Here is a 19,086-nt window from a genome sequence, read left to right on the forward strand (position 1 = left end):
ATTGCAAAGATTTCAATCAAGGCATGCACATGCTTTAGTGTTCACACAATCACATACTATCCAACAAATGCTACTTTTCATGAATGATCAATCAACTAAGCAAAGATGTTCTTATATGTTCATGGAATCTTTCCTCACTATATAAAGTGTTTCACTCAATCACACAAGTGTATAAGAGGTATTCACTCATTCACTCTACTATCACAATGTCACATGAATCAACTTTGCCTTTCATTTAACCACAATAAAAAACACTTACAAGCAAGCATCATCACAAGGACTTTTCTATGGCTTATAATGTGGCTGGGCTAACAAGAAAATTGGTTTTTCTAGATCACAAAACCCTTGACTTAAGAGAATCATATAAACACAACCATTCTTACTTATTCCCAACTTTCCTTTGCATTGAGCTTTGCTTTTTCTTCTCTTTTCTTTCTCTTTTTCTTTTTCTTTTCACATACTTAGTTCTTAGCTCTTAGCTCAATGCTTTCAATTTCCCTTTCATAACTTCCCAGCAACCCCAAACTTGGACATTTGTCAATACCACAAAATATTTTCTACTTAACTCAAGGTAAAGCTTTTCACAAGGGGTTTTCAAATTATGTTCAAGGCTACGGGTTCAAATGATAGAACACATAATGCTCTCTTTTAGTGGGCTAAATTCATGAATTTGGCTAATAAAAGGGTTACCAACAAATGGCCTTGATCATACGATGCAAACAAGCAATTGATTCAATCATAGAAAACCTGGGCAAAATCATTCATGCTTTCAAAGTAATAGCATTCAATCACAAAAACTTTGGAGCTCAAAACCTCACATATAAGCTCATTCACATTCCACATATACACATCCTGCTTAGTATCATAATCACAATCACAACATCATGCATTTGTTCACAAAGCTTGTGAATCACCTGTATAAGCATCTAATGTGCACATCTCAACATCAATCAATATCAAAGCATCATCAGGCATTACTTATCAAACAACAATCATAAGCAAACCATCATAACAGACAAAGTTTCTAATTGAGTACATCAAACCCTATTCTAAAAACAAAAGTGATTCATAAAACAAATGTTGCTCTAGTGTTTTGAAAAACTCAGCCCCAACAATGATGCTCTCTCCCAACCCCAAACTTAGATGAAAAACTAGTGAGAAAGTGAGTGGAAGGGAAATTTTCTTAAAGAAGAATGAAGGGAAAAATCTAGAGAACCTTTGGAAAAGTGTTTAGGAGTGTGTGTGCAGAGAATAATCTGAAAATAGAGGCCAAAGCGTGACTTAGGGCATAAAAATACCCTAATGGGCTCGGGTTCCGCTAAGGGGCAATCCTAAGCCCAACCTGCGATACCACCGCTCAGCGATAGTTTGCCGCTCAGCGGCACTTTCATGATGTGCTTTTCTTCTTCCTAGCTTGACCTAGGTGCCTTCTACTCATACCCCTCACTTGCTCCCTGCAATTAAGGTCTCAAATCACTCAAACATTCAATCCCTATCATGCAACTAAAGCACAATCAAAACAAACAATACAAATAAAATCAATCAACTGGGTTGCCTCCTAGGTAGCGCTTGTTTAACGTCACGAGCCTGACCAAAAATCCTCCAGCACCCTTCAGTAGATGCAAATCTTTCTTACCAACACCCATCAGTAGGTGTATACAAACATAGTATCCTTTAGTAGATACTCTTCCGCCTAACATCCATCAGTAGATGTAAACCCTGTAACAAACTTTTAACAAAAACAAAAATACCCAAAAGTTCAAAATTACATCACCAAAACAAAATTTAAAAGTTCTTAAATCACTGGGTTGCCTCCTAGCAAGCGCTCTTTTAACGTCACTAGCTTGACCCAATAAAGCTCATGTTCCATCTTCTTTTTCTTCTTTCTACTGAACTTCTTCAGAAATTTGATCAAACCTGGAACCTGTTGCAATGTCTCAATCATAGGAACTTTAATCTCCAATTTCTTGAAGATTTCCATTAAGCACTTAAATTTCTTTTCCTTCCTATGATACTTCTTTGGAAGACGAAAGGGTTTTTCATATGATTCTCTCTCTCTTCCTCTCGTCCTCTTTCTCTTTTCTCTCACTTTCTTTTTTTCTTTTCTTTTTTTACTCACTTTCTCAATCTTCACACAAATTTTCTCTTCTTCTTTCTCTTCTCTCTCTTTTCTCTCTTCTTTTTCCAACTCAACTTTTTCAACATTTACATTCACTAGCACTTTACACTCTTCCCTGGGGTTAACCTCAGTATTAGCCCTATAATTCTTGTCAGTCCTTTCTTCCAACTGCTTAGTAATTTGACCCATTTGAATCTCCAAGTTCTTAATAGCAGCTTCAATGCTCTTTTGAGTGGATTCAGTTGCCTGTATGAATTGCTAAAGACTTTCTTCCATCCTTATTGATCTTTCATTAAGTGTAGACATTTTTTGCCATAAGGTTGATTGTTGCTGTTGCTTGTGAAATTTCCCTGATTGTCCAGCTTGCCCACTTTGTCCTTAACCAATACTTGGGTGTGGTTTCCACCCTTTATTGAAGTTCCCCTGATAGTATGGAAATTGATTGGCCATGAAGTTAACATCCTCTAAAGCTTCCACTGGAAAGGCGCATTGACCATTGATATGGTCATCACCACATAATTCACACATCTATGGTTCAACCTGTGCAACAATCTTTAAATCTTTTGGAAATTGTGCAAGTATCTTTGTGAGATTCTCCAATTGTTGAGTTAGTATCTTGTTCTGAGCTAGCAAGGCATCATTGGATTGCAACTGTAGAACTCCTTTTTGTTGAATAGGAGCTCCTCTTTCACTGTTCAGCTCATTATCATTAGTAGCCATGTTTTCAATTATTTTCGTGGCTTCCTTTGTAGTCTTCCATTTGATATTGCCTCTAGCTGAGGCGTCAAGCATCATCTTGGTTTGTGAACCAAGACCTCCAAGGAAGATTAGGACTACTTTTACTTCGTCAAATCCATGCATGGGAGTCTTTCTTAATAGGCTTTTGTATCTGTCCCATGCATGACCTAGCGATTCCTCCATGCCTTGCTTGAAAGATGAGATCTCTTGCTTTCCTTTGTTTACCTTGGATTGTGGGAAGTATTTGTTCAAGAACTTTGTCACCACAGCTTCCCACTCTATAAAGCTCCCTTCTGGAAAAAGGTTCAACCAAAGCTTAGTGTTGCCTCCTAATGAGAATGGAAACATGATAAGTTTGATTGCTTCGTCAGGCACCCCATTCATCTTCACTTTATTGCAAATTTCATTAAAGGTTGTGAGGTGCTCATATGGGCTTTCATGAGACAACCCATTAAATTGATTACTCTTAACCAACTGGATCAACGCCGGTTTCACCTTCATGTTGGCTGCATTGACCCTCGGTCTTGCTATGCTGTTAAAATGTTGAGGGCCAACCACATTAGTATAATCTGCAAGAGTCCGTCTGACATTATTATTATTCTCCATCTCCTCAATGCTATGGTCAGAACTTTCTGGTGATGGTTGTAACAGAGTTTCCAGAGAAGGAAAAAGTTCTCTAGATGTACGGATTCTTCTCCTACGTCTACTCTCGTCTAAACCTTCAAGAAGAGGTTCTGCAGTTTTCTTACTCCTAGTTCGAATTGCTTCCTCCATACACAAGAACACAAATTCCTAGAAGAATTGGTTAGCACAAAAAGATATAGAAGAAATAAAATAAGAGATAAGAAGATAGAATAAAAACAGAAAAATAAAAATAGAAAAGCGAAAAATAAAAACAGAAAATAAAATAAAATAAAATAAAAACCGAAAAAACAGAAAATAAAATAAAATAAAATAAAATAAAATAATAACAAAAAATAAAAACAAAAAATAAAAACAGAAAATAAAAATTCAAAATTTAAATTCAAAATTCAAAAACAAGTCAAAGATAATCAATAATCACACAAATGAACTAGTTAAACCACGAGTCTCAGGCAACGGCGCCAAAAACTTGATGACAAATTTATGAACACCGAAAAACGGCGCCAAAAACTTGTTTAAACCTCGGCAAGTGTGACCGAAAATAATGAAAGATAGATGAGAGTTTCACAAGACTACATTGATTCCCCAACAACAATACCAGGTTTAGTTCACCATATTCATGGTGAAACTAGATGAACAATAATGAAAGAATGAAAGATAGAAAAACCCCAGAAAGAGAAGAGTAGAGCTGTCACCATCTCCCAATCTACCCCCAAGGGGTGAAAAGTGTGTTTCTGCTTCCTCCCAGCCAAAGATACAAACCCTAGGACGTCCTAAAGCTTATATACTTTTCTAAAAAATACAGAAAATTAGGCCTAAGCCCATAAAAGTAACAGAAAACCGGTCCAAGCCCATTTAGAATGGCGCTCAGCGCTATTTTACCGCTGAGCGATACTAGCGCATGATCCATTTTGCCCCCAGCTGCTGTTTTTGCCCCTCAACGGTGATTTTGGCACCTGAAAAGTGGCGTTCAGCGGAACTTTTTCTGTATTCTGGTTGACTTTTCAGCATTCTGGTTGATTGGTTGACTGGTTGACTTTTCTGGTTGACTGGTTGACTTTTCTGGTTTCTGGTTGACTTTTCTGGTTTCTAGTTGACTTTTCAGCATTCCAATCATTCGGTACTTCCATTCTTCTTTCAAATCAATCAATTAGCCTACAAAATTAAGGGAATCTTGCCAAAAACCATTAAATTCATTTTCAACTCTCTTATTCTCAAAACGAAAGCAAAAATATGAGTTCAAGCTAGTTTCTAAGTCTTAAAGGTTGCTTTTGGTATCAATTTTAAGCATTAAAATAACGGTTTTTCAACACTTATCAGCCAGCTAGCCTATTTCATTCCGTCCATCTAGGTAGTTCATCAGAGCAGCTAGAGCCCTCGCCCACGGATAAAGTAGGGTGTAACAGGGAATACAATACCAAAAGATTCACTATTCGATAAGCCAACAACGGATCAAACTCCGGAACAAGCCAAGCAAACTCCAGCCCGGGAAACTACGGCAAAGCATAAGATACATAGGCCTTTTTATAGTATCTCTTATCGTAGTACGAGATCTTTGATTTGCTGCAACATCAGTCTCTCTCCGGAGAGCCCTTTGCTCACCGAACCTACGGTTATGAAGGCAAGCAACCACAATGGAGTAGGGCTTCTAAGTGCGTAGTCTGTTTCCAAGCTCTGATAAGCGAGTCAAGCATTCTCATCTCAGGAACAAGTCGACTAAGGCGATGGGGCATATCCGATCTTCCAATCGTTGATCTAGTTGAAAATGAGCAAATGACATTTCTCTATAAATAAGGAAAGAAAGGCTTTAGCGCCTGAGATCAAATCCCTCCTAATCACTATCTAAAAAAGGATTCGAAATGGACTAGTAAGAGACTCCAGAAAATGAGCAAATTGGAACACCAAGGGATAAGAGCTGATTGTTGGCGATGACTTGGTGAAAGGAATCTATGAGAGAAGGTTCTCAAACCGGGTTCCGACCGAATAGAGCGCGGAGCCCACGAGTCTTTAAGTGGGCGAACAACGTCACGAGTCTAAGGGCGGGATCCAGCTTGAAAGGAATGGACGGGCGTAGGCTTAATAATGAACGCAGACCCCCCTGCTTATAGATATGAGATCAATGACTTCAAAGACAGATGTCGAGAGAAACTGTTAGACTTCTTGCGTTGCGAAGAGAGATCGAAGACGAAGATTTTATGACGCAGTGTGGGCACTGGATGGAATAGACAAATAAGAAGAAATATAACAACCCACCGGAAGGGCATACCTCAGGAGCACAAATCCCCCCCGGCAAACATCTATCTGCACGAAGCCGACCTATGCTATGGGTAGAAAGAAAATTGAAATATGAAAAAAAAAAAAGATGGGGAGTATGAGATACGCGAACGGGGAGTACGCAGCCGAACAACAACAAGGGCTTCCAGCAGTGATAGCTGAACTAACCAGATGGGCCGCCCAAAACATGGAGCTGACATTGAAATAAATAGGAAATAAACGTCGGATCCAGGCTATCCGAAAAACGCAAACTGAAGCAGAGGATCACAAAAAAATGCAACACAAAAGGGGCGAACCAAGCGCTTGCGCGAAGAAGGAAGAAGCGAATCAACCAGAATGAGGACAGGGAGAGGAGGCGAAAGAGAGATTTTTGAGCCTGCAAAAAAAGCAGCAAGCAACAACGGCTTTTCAGCCGTTGCGCAGTTGCTTGTAATTTAGGGGGTAGGGGTGCCCCTTTCTAAAACTTATATTTCATATAAGGAAGAAGAAGGCCCTTTTTTGTTTGGAGTTTTCCCCAACCTATACCTAAGGGCTTCCTTTTAGCTGCATCGCACTGCCACATAAACAATTGATCCACTAGGCTGGATGAGCTACCTTCTCTGGAAAGGAATAAGGAATAGTGAAAAGCCATGTCACTTGGAATGGAACTGGTTGCTTATTTACTTTTTTCTAGTAAGACCACTTTGCTTTGGTAAGCTAAATTCTATTATATTATTCTGACTTAGGCATGGTTGCTTACAAGACAAAAGCTAGCTTCTAGATGTTCTTTGCCTTAACATATGGAGGAAGCAACCTTCTGGCCTCTGTACCAGTAGTGGAGTGGCTTGTGACTTTCAATCAGAAAAGGAAAATGGAGCAAGGCGGGCGGCAAGGGACAAAGAAGTTGTCCCCTCCTCTCTGGGAACCCGCCGCCGGTCATATAGGGTGCTCCGCCCGCATATGTAGAAAAAGAGGAAGCGGGGAAGGAAGAACAACTGTTTGACTTTGGCACATGAGGTGGCGGGTTTGGCTGGGTAACATAATGGAAATGTATCGGACTACAAATCCTGGAATGACGGTTCGACCCCATCCTTGGCCTCAGGGAGTGGCGAGCAACACGAAACTTGAATGAAATGGCATAACATAAATCAAAGGGGGGGCTTTCCTTTGTTAGAAATCCACAGACAACATTATGGAACTTCCAAACCAAAGAAATGCAACATGAGAAGTTTTACGTTACGCTTCAATAGAATGAATTCGGTCGGTAAGGAAACGGACCACAGCGCAACGACTAGGACTCGTGTCGGAGGAGTTTTGAGCGTGAGCTACCACTCATGCAGCGGCAAGGACCCTCCACTCTCGAAGGGGCCACCAACCGCCCGAATCACTATAGTATAGGAAACCCTCCCTTTACTAAATGGATAGCGCTTATCCTCTTTCAATCAACCAAATGAGAAATGGAGGATAAAGAGGTCTTTATTGATTGAAGAGGCTTTGCACCTAGGACTAATAAAGATCTAGAAGAATGGGTCTAAGCTTTCGAAAAGATGAAGATGCAAAGGGTAAAGAGAAAAGAAATGTCTTTTTTTTGAACAACCAACCTGACATAAGGATTCTAGCTCGCCCAGTTAGAGCATATGGAGATTCTCGGACGGGGAAAAGCGGCACTCGGCATCTATTCTATTAAACAACACCAAGAACAAAGCCATACCATGCCCTCGGGAGAAAGACGTTCTGATTGCCATGAATGCTGCCCTCGAGGACGTGTACAAGAAGGTCTTTGTAGATTCTTCCCTATCAACATGATGCACCTCTTAGTAGAGGGGCGTGAAAACGTCGTGGAGACTTTGACCGAATGAATAGGTATCAATTTCTAGACATTTGGATTTAGGAATATAATCCAGGATGAACGCTTTTTTCGTTCGCTATGTGCATGCTGACTAGATGCTCGTGTGATCGATGGACGGGAAAATTGCATGAATGATGAGACCGGCCTAACCGAAAGTCAAGGCTCTTCCCTCTCTTGATGCCGTTGATTGACTGACACTAGGAACCGATTCGGAGAAACAAGAAGCATGAGATACGCGGCGACAATATTTCTGATAGCGAATCACTCGATGGAGGGTTTAGGGCCTTCCCCTATTGGTGGCTTTTGGCCCTCGCTCGAAGGAACTGATGCTTCAGACTTCTGCGGATCACTACCAGAACCCTCACCACTCCTATTCATTTCATCAAGCCTAGCCTCCAAATCCTTATATCTTTGGGCAGGTGTGCGTGTGAGTTGAGGAGTTTCGATTTTTTCCACTTTTTTCAATCCCTCTTTCGCATTTTTAGTACATCTGGGTTCATTTGGTTCCTTCTTTTATCTTCTCGTTGCTCCCCTTCAAAAAAAAATGAAAGAGAGACTTGTTTGGTAAACCGACACTATCTTACAGTAGTGCTGGATTTATTTATTTTGATCAATAGAACAGGAAGAGGAGGAAAAATGTTGCGTTATGAAGCGCTATCTTATGGTTTATTCTGCCAAAACTGAAAAGTATACTTTTCAGTTGTGTTCGAAACATTCAAACAAAATCTACAAAGTCATTCTGTCTCAATGTTCTTTGTGTCCTATTCTGTTATGGGATTCTATTTTGTGGTTTTCTAATGCTAGATGGTCACCTCGATTGCATTTTCAAAGTCAAATTACTACTAATGATAAGTCAATCTTCGGCCATCCATTTTTGCTTTTTTGCTAATAATGATTTAAGCCGCTTTCAAGCATTTTTTTTCTTAGCTATTTCTTTATTATGATGATTCTAGACAAGGAATCCTATTTTGTTTGGATTTTTTTCTTTTTTTGATATTGGAATTCATGTTCGTAAAATACCGCGGTGTTTTTCCATTAAGGATTGGCTTTGTTGTAATCCTTTTTGCATTGCCAATTATTTGCGAATAAATTTTGTTATGGACCTTTCATTGGGTGGTGCTGCTGATCTTTCTCTATCTACTTCAATTCTTTTTCCATCAATTATGCCACGTTGATTGTCAAAAGAATGAGTCCTGTTCTAGCAATCAAAAATCACTCTTCTTTTACTTACTTTTCTTTCTCGTTTTTCTATATTTTCAAAGTGATTTGGATTTTAGGGAAACGGAATTTCACCTAACAATTTTTATGTGAGCGTCCAGTTCCTTGCTCATTTATCTCTGTCTTTTTGTCCACGAGACGAGCTTAGAACTTCTAATAACATATTTTTCCTATCTTTTCCTAAATATTATATTATAATAGGAGCAGTCATAGCGGATATAGAGGTCTTTTTCCGATGTACCATGCTTTACGTGACTATCCAAAGTTTAATCGGAATGATTTTGTATTTAGTTAGTATCCTTACGAATGAATCACTCACTTGTATTTTTAATAAAGTAAAACTAAAGATTTTGATAAGTAAATTAGTCTTTCTTTCCATGACTTTGAATTCTATCAATTTTCATTCTTTTGGGGTCTCCCTATGGCTTCAAACTTTTTCATTCCAACTAATAGTTTTGAATATCTATTCTTTTTTTATAACTAAAAACCCTGGGTTACAAACTTTATAAAGGAAGGAAACCACCTTTCTTTCAAGGTTTGTACTCTATAGTTGTGCCACTTTCATTCATTTTTCTTATGAATCCGCCCACTGCTGTCATCTTAATGAGAAATCCTTTTTTTATCAAAAGCTTACTTGCTCTCATGAAAACTGTGGGCAAACTACGAAGCGCCCTGGGGTGTCTTTTTGTTTTTTTGTTTCTAGGTTTTTTTGAATTTTTGATTTGAGACGTAATATTGATTTTATATAGTACCTTCGTTTTCTATTTTTGCTTAAGCCTTTTTTTATTTGATAGGGGCGAGTACTACACGAGCGAAGGAGAGCGACCTCATCTTGCTTGCTTCTGGCGAAGCTTCTAGAAGGCCCACCACTTCATAGGAGCGATAGCGAACGAACGACGAAGCCGTATAAAGGCAAACAGCCCGTATAGCTCGCAATAGCGAGCCTACTTTTAGCTTTTTTTACCTTCTTTATAAAGTAAAGAATATCATCAGTAAGAGTGGTTGCTATTGACTTCTCGAGTATGCAAGGCCTTTTTCTCGTCTTTTTTGGCCTGTTGGTACTTGTCGAATTGAAACTCGATAATCAGAAGATTCGCCAACATTACCTATTTTATTAGTGGATTCGGGGCAACCCCGGGGTAAGTACGTGATTTCAAATTCATGTTCAATATGATTCTCCTTTTACTGTTAAAGTACCATCTCCGCCTTTGCTATCTATGCTTCCTGGTCACTAGAGTCATTCTTCTACTTGACTTCCAGCTACTCTGCTCTGAGCTTCAGAAAGGTTCCAAAGTAAGTAGCTTTGGTTGCCGCTAAAATAGGATGTGATTTTTGTAGTTGTGAATTCCAGAACTGGTCAATTCCCCTTCTCCTTTCGGGAACTCTCTTCTCTAGGGATTCCTATTCTATTTCTATTGACTCTTCGCCGTCTACAACACAAAAAGTTTTGGTAACTTACTTACAGATTGTATCTTAAATAAAAGAAAGATCAACAAACTTTAAGCTAAGACTAAGGAATGGGGGGAACACTACCGATCCCGTGACAGACGACGAAGCTACATCGATTACAAAAAAATCCAGTGGTGACAGACCCTTTCCTGGCCCCTACAATCAACCAACCTCACCAATGTGAATGAAATAACGGGCACCACATACATCTCGACTAGTTCGTGCCTACGGAGCGAACAAAAAGCTATTATGAATTCAGATTCCGACTCCGAAGTCCGGATATTTGGTTGCTTTGTACTCGACCCATATGGTTCGGCTTGTTGGGCCACCTCACTTAACCAAACATATCAGAGAAGAAGTTCTACCAGATCTACAACACTTGCTGCTTCTTGCCCGGTTGCATCTTACTCTGCTAGTTCACCTTCGAAACAGGTTTCCGCACCTGAGAAACATCCTTCTCCTGTTGCTTATTATTTTTCCTAGATTGTGGTGGCTTATTTAGCGAGTTGGAGCTCCTACTGTTCCCGCGCCAGCTTCCGCTCTAGCTCCCTTCGACCTCGAAGATCATCAGGTTCCATCCAACTCACTCTAGTTTCTATGTTAATTGGTTTTGTACTTCTGCATGTTGGGAATCAAAATAGAAGAAGATTTTCTAGTTGACTTTATAAGTGATCAACTAGGTTTTTAATCCCTCGCTTACACTCTTTTGGGCATTCTGTAGGAGGTCGTACATTTCACCAGACTGTGGGACAGACACGTCCCAAAATCCGTTCTCCTCCCTTCTCGTTATAATAGACCCATAACCCTTGCATACCTTTTTTCTACCATAAGGCCTCCCTGGCTTCTTATTTAGGTTCTATCTTTTGTAGATTCAGGTCTGGAAAGTACCTTTGCCCTGCCTGATGTTGTAGCAGCTTATACTGATGCGTTGTATCCTTACTCGGCTTGGGCTCTTTTGATTGATTCCAAAGCCTAGGATCAAGACTTTCGTTCCTGGTTTTGGTCAGAGAGGGCTTTCAACCTAGAATTCCTGGGCAAAGCATTTTCTTTTCCAAAGAGTTTCAAAACGCGTAGATAAAGCATCCGATTCAGCACCCGACGAAGCAGACACTAGAGCAGCTACTAGAGAATCTGCAGACGCGGAAGTCTCAGCCGAACAAAGGCAGTCGATACCACAGGAGAATCAACCAAATCCATATCATAGGAAAGCAGAAAAAGAAAAGCTCTATCCTCCGTCGATGAATAAGTAACAACAAGGGTTGGCGGTTTTAGAACATATTCAAGAGCAGCCATAGGATGAAGCAAAGTAAGAATAAGAAAAGGAATGTTTAGGCTTTTTTGAACCAATAACAAAGAAAGTGGGTAGCAGGTGTGGTGTAGTAAAAGGGGTTTCAAAGCTTGTGAGGATTCAGCTTCCAATTGAGTCGGTGTGTTAAGTATAGACTTTCCACATACATAAAGAGGGCTTTTTAGCCATTCGGCGTTTTGTCTCTTTCCCAATGCTGCCAGAAATAGAAACAAGCGGCTAAGCCCCTGCTTGATAAAGCAAAACAAAAAAGCGGGTGGCTCGATCGATCACATGGCTTCGATTGGTTTCGGTCTAATCAATGAATGTATAGGGGTCCACCTAATCTTTCCGCAGGTACGATCTAGACGACCACATTCCTGTTGGGCTAACTCGCCCAATCAATCCAATGGCTTTGCCCGTTCCAGTCCCGTTAGAGAGATCCAAAACTTGACCGGAGCCTATAGATCGATCCCACGTCTATTCGTTCTCTGACTAGTTCCATATAAAGGGACCATGTGCCACCAATAGCAAAACAACTAGCGGCCAAATCCAATGCCAGTCCCAGTAGTGGACTCCATTGACTGAGTATAGGCGCCATTCCGCCCGGATTGGTTGTTGCTATTGGGAGACTGAGCTTGATTGATATGATGGAAGAACCCCCAACGACTAGGCATTTGGTCCTCCCTCCTAGCGGTGCATCAATCCAGCGCATTTAGACCTGTCCTAGCGGAATGGACAAAACCCTATCTTGGTTGGAGAAAGCAAGTCCAGAGAGTCTGGTATTTTGTTGGTAATTCCACTATCACTTGAAAACTTTAAGAAAAACCTCCCTATGAAAGCCTTGTTGATAGATTCAGGCAAGCAAATATCAGACCTAAACTCGACTAGCTTCAGTTGCCTTCCTCTCTAAGCTAAGAAAGTATGAAACTCGTTCTTTCACTCAGACTTGCTCCTACAGTGGTAGTCATCAGTGGCATATTGCCGAGAAGCGTCATCCTCGTTGATTGGGATAAGTTCTCGATTGGATCGGATTATAAATCCATTTTTTTCTTCGGTATGGATAAAGATCCAGTCATGAGCGATAGTTACAAGGACAACCGAATACCGCTAAAAGTTAGGAAAAAAAGGTGGATGAAAGATAAGTGGGACTTTCAAGCAAGGCCGGCATGGGCTACGCGGGCCCCCAAGACCGTCCAATATCTTATATCGATCTTGGTTCCGCGTATCGCACTTTATCGGGTGAGAGCAAGCAGGCCCAAAAGTGGAGAACCTGCCCACAAGATGTAGGTGCCATTTGTGGCAAAAGCGAGGAACGAGTGACCGCAAAACCACACCCTTGTCTAACAGATTGGGCTAAGAGAGGGGGAAGAGTGAGTCTTTCTGCCATCGATTACAGGCAAAGCACTTTGTGAGCATATATATATATGGTCATCCCTTTCATTTGAATTAGGAATCTCACATCCCGATCTCTTTTTCCGCCTTTCCTCTCTTTGTTAGTCTTGAACCTTCTTTTAAGTCAGCCTAACAATAAGAAACAGGGGTTTCCCCCTGTCGGTCGACTGGCAGGACTGGTTACTTAGAGCATTCCCCTTAGCTAACTTCACTCACTTGAAAGAAAAGAAAGAGGTATTCCCTGTAAAAAAAAAGGCATTCATGAGCTTACCTGTAACTGGACTAACCTCACCTTGCCCTAACTCTGCTCTGGACAGTTTCTTGTTCTCTCTATTGAAACAGCGGATTAGCCTTAACTTCTAGGGCTTGAAGCCTTCTCTTCTCGCTCATTCCCGACTAATGGCAACCTTAACTAGTCCGGTATTATTTTTTTTAACCAACTTCCATTTCAACCCTCATCAAATCCAAATACCAATCCAATGAGTTCGATCCATTAGGTTCTTCGATTTGTTCAGAAAAGAAACGAGAGACAAGAAAACATCTTTGATTATGATTAAAAAGAACAATCTCAAATAGACCAAGATCCAATTTCGGGGAATTTCTTGGTGAGCATATTCTGATTCTTTCTGCCATAATTTCTTCGATCCCTTCATTTATGTGCCAGAATAAAGAGAGATTTTGTAGGAAAGTGGAAGAGACTTTTTTGTATATTAAAATCAAAGGGAGTGGGAAAGCAGCAGTAATTCTTTTGAAAAGCCCGGTTCTCTTTGTCTTCGAGCTTTCATTCCTCAATCCACTGTTTTGTTCCTTCATATACCTCCCCACCAATAGATAGAGACAAATAGGAATAACCAAACCACGTCTACAGAATGCTAGTACCACGCAGCTGCTTCAAAGCCAACGTGATGCTCCTTGGTCAGATGACCAAGATATTGGCGAATACCACATATGATCAAGAAGAGAGTACCTATAATCACATGAAAACCATGAAAGCCAGTTGCTAAGAAAAAGGTAGAACCATAAATACTATCCGAAATAGTGAAGGGTGCTTGATAATATTCCATTCCTTGAAAGCCAGTGAATACTAGAGCCAGTGAAACGGTAGCTACTAAAGCGTAAACTGCTCGTTTTTCCTTCCCCGCGAGTATAGCACGATGAGCCCAAGTTACGGCTGCTCTGGATGAAAGGAGAATAGGGGTATTAAGAAAAGGGATTTCCCAAGGATCTAAAACCCAAATCCCTAAAGGGGGCCAAATACCTCTGATCTCTACTGTAGGTGCCAAAGAAGAATGAGAAGAAGCCCGAAAAAAAGTAAAAAGGAACATAACCTCCGATACGATGAACGAAATAGAACCATATCGAGGTCTTAATTGTACGACTTTGGTATGATGTCCTTCCAACGTGGATTAACGTAGAACATCGCGCCACCATACAAACATGGTATATAGGATAAATATTAGGCCCAAACTGAGAAGTGTTGCACCCCCTTGAAATGAGTGCATGTACATCACACCTCCTACGGTGGTTGCCAAAGCTCCGAGTGAACCCGAAATAGGCCATGGACTTGGATCTACCAAATGATAAGAATGCCTCTGAGATTCAATCATAAACCACTTTTCCTCGGTTGTGTGTAAACCCCCCCCCCTTCACCCCCACCCCCTAAAGTGGTAAAGAAAGGCTCTTTTGGGTCTTATTCTATTTTTGACACGACAAAGAAATAGGAAGGGATGGTTCTTTCATTGCATTGATAGAAGTCTAACTAGAAAAAGATCTCTCTATTACTTTGAGAAGAGAATCGTTGGTTTGACCGACGAACTACGTGGTAAATATGAGTTGAGAGGATTTCATCTCTCTTCACTACGCCTACCTATGCCCAATCACACTGGAATCTTCGCTTGGCCACCTACCAATGATGTCTTTCACTTTCAGACAATTCCTCGCGCATCGAAAAATGGCTAGTAAAGCGACCAGGGACCCACAACCCACTTCCCTTTCCCCCCAACCAACCACGAAAGATAAATCAGTCCTTGATGCGGGAAGAGTGACTTGCTTCGTAAGAAGCATTGAAACGGACTACGCAGACTGGAGAGCTTCAGTAGGGCAGACTCATATATACAACATAACGAGACAGATTCGATCCAGCCAAAAGCCTCCGCTTAATTGACTCTACACTATCGCCCCCAATTCTTTCATTTTCTTGATAAGGATATGGGGCGTCGGGCAGAGCCAGATTAGCAGCTTCCTGCATAACAGAAAGAGCGGGTCAGGAAGCACCTTAGTAAAGATTGATAGCCGGTGGGGACACCTCTTGGAGACTCGAGCAAGACTTTCGCACATCAGCAGCAGGAAAGACAAGATCACATAATAAGAGAGAGTCATACCCAATGAAAACCTAACCTTCTATTACTAGTCCTTTCTAGAGAGATAGGCAACAAAGATAAATCGTTTGCCCTAATGATGACATCAGCTATTGGAGTGACGTCGAGGCAGAGGGAAAATGGATTTGTGCCTAAGTCAACTCATCAGGATTCTGAGCGTTCTTCGGACCATAGAAAAAACGAAACTCTATTCTCGCGGAGCTTTAGTTTAGAGTTTAGCACCGCGGGCGGAGCATAAGGCTTCCAATCGCTCTCTGTCTATTCCCGTGACAGTGAGACACACTTGTTTTTGTATGGATCTTACTAGCGAAAAGGCACTTTAAGTGTCTTCTTTCCAATTCTATTTCGGGAGGGAATTGAAAACATCTTTCACTTGAAATGCAATCATTCTTTTCGATCTATTTAGTCAAGAGTAGTAATAGGGTGACACGCCTACGTGTCACTTACACTCATTTGACACGGTCCACGTCAGCTTTTTTCAAAAAAAACTGCAAAGTGATGGAGGGTAAAAGTGGAAAAACACCTACTAGGGTTTGTTTTTTCAGAATCGAAATCCCCATTTGAGTTTTCTTAAGAAACTCGATTTCCACCACTGTCATATGGTTCTCAGTTTCATCTTTCAGACACCTTAGTCGTTTGTTGTGAACGTTATTGAGGCGCTTCATTGGTTTATTGTGGAGGCGTGTGCTTGATGTATCGATTTGTGTCGCGCGTTTCGTCTTCGGATTTTACGGTACAGGTTTTTGATTTTTTATTTTCTGTCTTAGGCTGTGTAGTTTTTGTCGCAATGTAATTTTTTGCTACATCGGTTTATTGATGTGGGGTTGTGGGGGACCAATCTCTGATTTTTGGGTTGATGGGAGGTGGGGTTGGTTTGTTGGTGATGTGTTCTATGTTGGAGGTGGGGTTGGGGATGCTTTGCTGGTAACGTGTTTTATGTAGGAGCTTTATGTGTGGTGCGACAGGAAGTAGAGTAGTAAAAAGGTTGAGACTTTTGAGTTTCATTTTGACCCTAGGGTGTAGGCGTGATACGGGGTCCATTTGGTTTAAAATTGGGGAGGTGGTTTTTTACACTTTTGAGTTTGTTTTTGTCGCTATGCCGTTGACTGAGGTGGGTTTTTAAGACCCTTTATGCATGCATGAGTTGAGTAATGAGCTGCAGTAAGTGGTTATGTTGTTAATCCTATGTGGTTATTTGTAAATCTGGTTTTGTACTACCGTAGAAGTTTTTTATATTCAATGAGACAATAAGAGCCTTAGAAACAATGAGACCCTTCACAACCTGCTAAGCCAGTGAGCTTGCAGGACAACCTTTTCTTCCACTCCCAAACGAAATCAGATTGCAATATTCTCCCTGCAGTAGCTGGTTATCTTGTTAGTCGGATGTGGTTATTTGTAAATCGGTTTTTGTACATCTGTAGCAGTTTTTATATACAATATCAATGTCCACATTTTAAAGTGTAATAAGTGGTGTTATGGTTAGTTATGCATGCATTAGTTAGATACATTGTATTTAACCAATTTATTAATTTGAACATGTGAGTGTCAAGTGAGATACATAGTATTATACAATCAATTTTATTTTGTTTTGTTAAATTTGCAGGATATAGTGATATGGACAAAGAAGTCAGTGAAATGGTAAGTATGGTGTATTTTTATTAATTTACTATTAAATATGCACATTGTTGTATTGAATTAAGTAACATATGGTTTGATTTATACTTGCAGGCCTCACTTAGAGTTAGGCATCGAGTCCAGACACAACATATAGTTCAAGTGAACGGTTGCCTATCATCCTTTCAAAAGGAACGTTTAAAGTCAACACCTTTCAAGTGGTTGGTGGATATGGTTGATGATATGGTTATTTCTAGCCCTATTCTTATAGAGTTAATCAGTAGGTGGGACGTGGTTCATAAGGCGTTTAGGATTAGGGAGAATTTAGTGCCTTTTAGAGTTGATGAAGTTTGTTTTTTTTTAGGTTTACCTAATGTTGGTGAGAGTGTTAATTTAGAGAATGATGTCGGTGGCATTGTCAATGACTTGTTTAAGGATGAGGACATCACAATTTTAAGTATAATGGAAAAGATGAAGCATAAGACATTTAAATCCAAAAGAAGTGTTGACATGTTTTGCAGGTTGTATATTTTGTTAGGTTTTGGAGCATTTTATTTTCCTAGGAATAGTAATGTGATAAACAGTGTCCCTTTTAGTAAACTAGATAACATTAATGATCTAAATATATACAATTGGGGTGATGCTGTACATGGTTTGATAGTAAGTAGTTTGAATCGGGCATGCAATAAATACAATAGCAGATCTTACCACGAAGTTATACACATGGCTGGGTGTGCAACAGTTTTGCAGGTATGTTTATACATTCATTTATTTAACTATTACAAAATAAATAATGATATTTTTTGAAAGAGATATAACTATTGTAATGAACTTTACAGTTGTGGGTTGTTGAACACATCAGTTTGTATCATCTTGATGGACGATGTATTTATCCCCGATTTCTTCATTGGGTTGTTATTAAAGATAAAAGGAAAAAAATCAAATTAACTTTTCAACAAACAGAGGTAATTCCATACTTTTTTATATAATGCTTACATTTGTTGTGTTATTTGATTAATATGATTTATTAGCGTTGTTAAAATTTCTATTTTGTTTTGAAGATATTGTGGGAATGCAACTTGTCTGAAGAGCAATTACAAAATGATGAAATGAAGGAATCACAAACTTATGGTGGGAAAAGTAATCCTGAGTCAAACGATGAGAACGTAGAGTTTGCTAGACTTGTGGAAGAGCAGAGAGTATTGAGGAGAAGAGTTGACAAGCATGCAGAACGGCTTGATGAGTTACAAATGAAAATAAGACGTCTTGAAGAACAAGTACAGAATGAAATGCCATCTTTTAATGATGGTATGGAGGGACCATCCACAGTTGACAAAATGAATGATTTAGCTATTGTCAATTTTGTGGATGTGGGAATAGAGGGAGCTTCCAGACAGGACAACATTGATTTTAGAAGTGTTTACACCACCTGCACTTCATCACTTTGTAATGATGCTGATGTGTAAGTTATACATAACTCAATGGAACCAAAAATTCAAAAAATTATGTATAAATGTTTTTATGATTGAAATTTATGAGGAATTTGTTTTGTATATAGAGCGCTTGTGGAGGTGTCTAACAACATCTTAACCAGAGGAGACTTGCAATGCTTTCGACCTCGTGCAAAAATTGATAACATCGTAAGTTCAAATACCCGAAAGTTGTTGTGTAGAAGTACTATGTGAGGAGTATATAGAACGGTTAAGATTGAAAAATGTTACATTATTTTATTATAATGAAATATAAATGTGAAAAGGATATTCAGTGATTGGTTATGAACTTTTGGTGTAGGTTATGCTGTTTGCGACTGCGATGCTTGTGTTAAATCAATTGCATAAATCAGGAATGATCACTCGATGTTGTTTCAATTCATTTTTTGCGGTACATTAATTATTCATTGATGTTTGACCTTGTTGAAGTACGTATGTTTGAACTAATGTTACTGATGCAATTTTTGTAGACAACGATCATTGAAAGAATGAAGATTCCTAAAAAAAAGAGAGAATTATTGGAAGCAATAAATTACCATAATTTCTTCCAACCTCAGAGTTGTTCATTAAATCATTTGTTAATTTCTGAATTTGTAAGTACTTCATCCTATACCTTTATCATAACATGTGTTGTTCACTATATTGATGTTTGTGGT

At 39.7% G+C, this 19,086-nt stretch overlaps 2 protein-coding genes across 2 annotated transcripts; one reads left to right on the forward strand and one right to left on the reverse strand.

The window, feature by feature from the left end:
• Positions 1–13,757: 13,757 nt before the first annotated feature.
• LOC108318943 (cytochrome c oxidase subunit 3) lies at positions 13,758–14,558 on the reverse strand. The gene is given in 1 exon segment (XM_052879290.1): positions 13,758–14,558. A coding segment is annotated over 1 exon segment (798 nt). The 5' UTR covers positions 14,556–14,558.
• A 2,332-nt stretch (positions 14,559–16,890) lies between these two features.
• On the forward strand, positions 16,891–18,406 carry LOC128197514 (uncharacterized). Its single transcript, XM_052879568.1, has 3 exons — positions 16,891–16,964; positions 17,055–17,690; positions 18,002–18,406. Exons 1-3 carry the CDS (start codon positions 16,941–16,943, stop codon positions 18,404–18,406), a joined length of 1,065 nt encoding a protein of 354 aa, XP_052735528.1. The 5' UTR covers positions 16,891–16,940.
• The last annotated feature ends 680 nt before the right edge of the window (positions 18,407–19,086 follow it).

This window comes from Vigna angularis, chromosome 6 (assembly GCF_016808095.1).
Source record: "Vigna angularis cultivar LongXiaoDou No.4 chromosome 6, ASM1680809v1, whole genome shotgun sequence".
Taxonomy (NCBI): Eukaryota; Viridiplantae; Streptophyta; class Magnoliopsida; order Fabales; family Fabaceae; genus Vigna; species Vigna angularis.

Bases quoted from the DNA above. Each gene is read 5' to 3' on its own strand.
- LOC128197514 (XM_052879568.1), top strand. From the start codon at position 16,941: ATGGACAAAGAAGTCAGTGAAATG. The intron at 16,965-17,054 runs GTAAGTATGGTG...TTATACTTGCAG, and splicing joins ACAAAGAAGTCAGTGAAATG to GCCTCACTTAGAGTTAGGCA. The intron at 17,691-18,001 runs GTATGTTTATAC...TTTGTTTTGAAG, and splicing joins GGTGTGCAACAGTTTTGCAG to ATATTGTGGGAATGCAACTT.